The sequence below is a fragment of the Neopelma chrysocephalum genome, unplaced genomic scaffold (genome assembly GCF_003984885.1).
Source record: "Neopelma chrysocephalum unplaced genomic scaffold, ASM398488v2 Primary Assembly neopelma1_94750, whole genome shotgun sequence".
Classification (NCBI taxonomy): domain Eukaryota; kingdom Metazoa; phylum Chordata; class Aves; order Passeriformes; family Pipridae; genus Neopelma; species Neopelma chrysocephalum.
Genome location: NW_020923456.1, coordinates 1 through 4887, shown reverse-complemented (window position 1 = coordinate 4887; position 4887 = coordinate 1). Strand labels below are relative to the sequence as shown.

General features: G+C 45.7%; 1 protein-coding gene across 1 annotated transcript; it reads left to right on the top strand.

The window, feature by feature from the left end:
• Positions 1–254: 254 nt before the first annotated feature.
• Positions 255–4881, top strand: LOC113980585 (guanylin-like). Its single transcript, XM_027707813.1, has 3 exons — positions 255–448; positions 3748–3937; positions 4759–4881. The coding sequence occupies exons 1-3, from the start codon at positions 374–376 to the stop codon at positions 4821–4823; spliced, it is 330 nt and encodes a 109-aa protein (XP_027563614.1). The 5' UTR covers positions 255–373; the 3' UTR covers positions 4824–4881.
• The last annotated feature ends 6 nt before the right edge of the window (positions 4882–4887 follow it).

Here is a 4887-nt window from a genome sequence, read left to right as displayed (position 1 = left end):
CTGCAGCCAGAAGGGTGGAGCCTGAATTCCTGGGGGTGCATTGGATCCATCCCCATATTAATTTATGGCATGTTGGAATATTTTGACCACCCGTGGCCCAAAGAGGGAGCAACTCATAAATCCCAGGATTTGCTTGGGTGTGACTGAGTTGGTCTGACAAGGAGCAGATAACTGAGAGTCCTCTGGGGGTTTATGATATGTCCGTAAAAAACTTGGATTAATGAATTACCAAACCAATGCTCGGTGAAGTCTTTATAAACTCTGAGTGCTGGGCAGAGAGAAGGTCTGAGAGACAAAAAAAAGGCGGAGAAAGACCAAATCTAGAGAAAATAAATTATATCTAGGTTAGCAGAGGCTCAGCTTTGCAGGTACCATGAGAGGCCTCCTTCCCTCTGCCATCCTGGCAGTCCTTGTGCTGGTGCACAGCTCCTGGGCAGTCTATGTGCAGGTGAGTTTTCTCTCTTTAATTTTTTTGGTATTAAGGGTTCAACAAGGTGCTGGTATTATTCAAACTTGTGGCTGCAACAGGAATCTTGAACTCAAGTAAAGAGACCTGGACTTTTGGTATTCTCTGCCTTGATATCCAACTGCCTCTCCCTGTGCTCCACGTTTGCTTTCTGTTAAATTCTCTGGGTGTCACTAAAATGCTGTTTATTTACCTTCTACTGGCACATCCCTGCTCTGAAATCTCTCAGGTGTTTTGTGTCCAGGGTTTTCCTTGGCACATAATCCCAAGGTGCAAGAACTGGGGATGCCTCTAATTTTAATCCAAAGCCACAAAATTTCAGGGAATTGATGCAACCCTCTAACTTTGGAGAACGATGTAAACAAGGTGTGACACAAGAGAAATTGTCTTGTCTCGCCTGGGTCTGGGCAGGAGGGTCTTTATGAAAACAATCTGTGTGTTTATGGGATGGACCTACAAGTTTCACCTGTAAGAAAAGATGGAAAAACTACTTTCCTTGACCCAGTGGAATATCAAGAGGCAGAGAAGTAATAAGACAAGGCTCTATTAAGTTTTCCAAAGTACACAGCACCTGATATTCCATGTACACTGGCTGACAGTCTATGTACATAGACTAATATTCCATGTGACATGGAAGCAGTTAGGAAGGTCCTGCAGTGCTCTGGTCTGTCCTTGGGAGAGCTTTGGATCATCCTGAGAAACAGTTTGGGAGATTTCAGTTTGCCTTGCCAACAACTTCCTCCGAGTTCCAAGAGAATTAATGTTCCTTAAACAATTATTGACTCTGTGTGTGCAGCAGCTTTCCAGGGATAAGGTATCTTTGTGCCTTGGACTATCCTCTCTTTGTCCTTTGGATGACAGAGATATCCAAAGGTTTCAGTTATTCCTTTCCTCCAAATCATTCTTCAACAAATTAGTCTTTTGAGGAGCAGATATCTTCCTACTTCACGGGAAAAAAACCCTCAGTTTTCCACTTGGAGGCATTAAAAACAAACCCTAAATGAGAAGAGCTGTTTCTAGATTAGGTAAAAGTGCAGGAAGTGGATTTTGAGCTAAGCATTAAATCCATGTTTTCCCCAGTGCACCAGCACTGTGCTCTGGGTGTGTTGCCCTCCTTTCACCTGCACCCCTCGAGATCCCCGAGGTCTCACTTGTTCCTCACTGCACAGAGTTGGCTTCCACCCTTCTTCTCTGAAGTTCTTCCCCAAAACCTCCCTTCCCTCTCCTTTAACAGCCCAGAAATGGTTCATTTAAAGAAATGTTTTGCAAAGAGCTTCATTTGATGTCCCAGCTTGGTTTTGAAGTCTGAGTGTCACTGTCCTGGTGCTTCCCATCACAAATATGGAGGGAATAGGATGGGAATTGGAGGAATATGAGTTACCTCAGCTTGGAGGGGTTCACGTGCTCAGATTTAGCTCTGTAATACACTGTTCTTATCTGAGATGGTGGGGGTTTTTTCTCTATTTTTGTTGTTCCTTTGTTCTCTTTTGTACCCATGACCTGCATGTCCAAGAGTTTGTTCCTAATTCCTGGGTTCTCTGAAATTGTCCCTGTTGAAATTCACCTTTTTTTAGTTCTCTGTTTTATGTTTCTGATGTCTGTGAGCAACAGCTGAATTTGGAACTCCTTTTATAGAGGAAAATTCGATTTATCATAGGCAACCAGAGCTGGTTTAGGTTGGAGATGAGGTCCTCATGTCCAGTCATTAACCCAGCCAGGTGGCCAGAGCCACCACTAATCCATGTCCCCAAATGCCACATCCACTTGTTTTTTGATCACTTCCAGAGGTGGTGACTCCACCACTGCCCTGGAACCAGTGCCTGACCATCCTTTATAGAATCATAAAATCACTAGGGTTGAAAAAGCCCTCTGAGATCATCGAGTCCAACTGATAAATGGAACCAGAGTAAAAAAATAAACTGATTGCAAGAGCAAAGAGTTTGACTTTGTTGAGAAATTTAATATCCAACATTTATGTGGTTGGGTTTTTTTTAAAGCTTTAACACCGAAATTCTCTGATTCTGTAAAAAAACCACATAAAATCTATCAGAGCCAACTACTCCCCATTTATCTCACACTTTTCACCACTCAGCTCATGAGATTATGAAGCAAAAGACAAAATTTAGTCTTGTGCTGTATCAGAATCACTTTTTTTCTGTGAATGAGTTGCTTTATCCCAGAATCCCAGAATGGTTTGGGTTCAAAGGGGTGTTAAAACTCACCTCGTTCCACTCCCTGCCATGGGCAGGGACACCTTCCACATCCCCTTTGGGATATGTTGGCCATTAAAGCAGGTTAAAAGAGAAGATAAAGATAAAATTGAAAGTGCTTATTTCTCTTCTAGGCCAAGCTCTTCTAATCTGCAGGCAGGCACAAACTTTGTGGACTTGGTTTAGCAGCTGCAACACCTGCAGCTTAAATTTATGACATCGAAAGGGGGAATTCACTGGGAACTGAGGGAATGACCATTAACAGTGATTTAAAATAATGGAGTAATATTTCCCAGAATCCTTTCCTGGCCTCCTGAAGATTTTGCAGTGAGCTTTGAGAAGTGTCATATTTTATGCTTCCAATAAGTTGAGTTCCACAAACTGTGTGTGAGACAAATTTTAAATTGGCACAGGGGGGGATTGTTGGGGTGTCCTGTGCTGGGCCAGGAGTTGGGCTTGATGGTCCTCAAAGGTCCTTTCCAACTTGGAAGCTTCTGTGATTCTAAATTGATGGAAACTTGCCACTTCCCTGAGACCCTGGCACAGGTTGCCCACAGAAGCTGTGGCTGCCCCATCCCTGGAAGTGTCCAAGGCCAGGTTGGACAGGGCTTGGAGCAAACCAGTTTATTAGAAGGTGTCCCTGCCCATGGCAGGAGGTGAAAGGAGATGGGCTTTAAGGTCCCTTTCAACCCAAACCATTTCATGTTTCTGTGATATTTCCCAGTCATCTGTTTTCCAAGCTGAGGATTCTTAGCCCAGCTCTTTTGACCCCAAGTGTTTTGGGGATCACTCCTGGGGGTGAGCAAGGCCCCAGTTGTGCCTCTGTCCACTGTGACACCCAACAGAGGCCTGACCAGCAGTTGGGTCTCACAGCTGCTCTGCAATGTCTGTGTCTTCAAGACCTCATGATTTTGCCTCGAGTCACCACAGGTTTTATCCAGCCTTCCTTTCAGCACTGTCTTTTCCTTCTATCACATTTTTTGGGAGAGCTGGAGGTTGAAATGGAAAGGATTTACCCGAGGACTGACTCTCCTTATGTCTTTTTTTTTTCTTCTGGTTCTTTCTACACAGGATGGAGACTTGAAATTCCCCCTGGAATCTGTGAAGAAGCTGAAGGAGCTCATGGATGGAAACAGGCCTGTCAGCCCTCGCCTGGTGGTGCCCATGGCCAGTCACACTCCGTGCCAGGAGATATCTCTCCCTGAGGAATTCCAGTCTGTGTGCAAGAGGGAAGATGCCCACAAGATTTTCCAGAGGCTGAGTATGTCTCTCATATTGCAGAGTTGCCATTCTAATGCCACTTTTCCGCCTTAGACATTAAAATGGCCAGAGGCACAGACGTGGAAGGACTGTCCTGTAGCTCCTGAAGGAGCTGAGAGGGTTTGTTCTGCCTTTATGATGCTTTTTCTCCCACAAGGGTTGGGCTGCACGAGGTGTGAGGCCCCTAAAGAAGATTCCTGCTGTGCTGTGCCCTGTGCACACCATGAAAAAGTTCATCCAAGTAGAATCATGGAATCACTGAATAGTCTGGATTGGAAGGGACATAAACCCCATCCAGTTCCACCCCCTGCCGTGGGCAGGGACTCCTTCCACCAGACCATATCTCTCCAAGCCCAGTCCAACCTGTCCTTGGACACTTCCAGGATGGGGAAGCCATAGCTTCTCTGGGCAACCTGTGCCAGGGCCTCCCCACCCTCACAGGGAACAACATTCTTCCCTAATATTTAATCTAAATCGACCCTTTTTCAACTTAAAGCCATTCCTGCTGCCCAAAGCTCCCCTGCCATGCTCTGCTGCTGCACTGGTTGCTTTTTCACGTTATTATATTCCATTTATAACCTGTCCAATGCAATGGACACTTCAGAAAGAAATGTTGCCACGTGCTGCTCTCCTCTGGCCCCCTCAACACGTTCATCTCGCTTCCCGATGAATTTGTGTTCGATTTCATTCCTTAAGCCAGATTTTAGTACTTTCAAGGAATATTAAAGCAATAGAACAGTGATGGGGAGGGCTCTCCAAGTCCTTTGGCACTTGGCTCTGCTCCCTTGGCCTCTGGTTTACCCTCCCCTCTCCCTGTGCCAGGCCTGGCTGCTGAGGACGACCTGTGTGAGATCTGTGCCAACGCCGCCTGCGCCGGGTGCTTCTGAGCGAGGAACCATCCCAAAGAAGAGGTGTCCAGCTGGCAAGTTTGTGCATTCCTTTGGCGAGATC

Bases quoted from the DNA above. Each gene is read 5' to 3' on its own strand.
- LOC113980585 (XM_027707813.1), top strand. From the start codon at position 374: ATGAGAGGCCTCCTTCCCTCTGCCATCCTGGCAGTCCTTGTGCTGGTG. The intron at 449-3,747 runs GTGAGTTTTCTC...CTTTCTACACAG, and splicing joins CCTGGGCAGTCTATGTGCAG to GATGGAGACTTGAAATTCCC. The intron at 3,938-4,758 runs GTATGTCTCTCA...TCCCTGTGCCAG, and splicing joins CAAGATTTTCCAGAGGCTGA to GCCTGGCTGCTGAGGACGAC.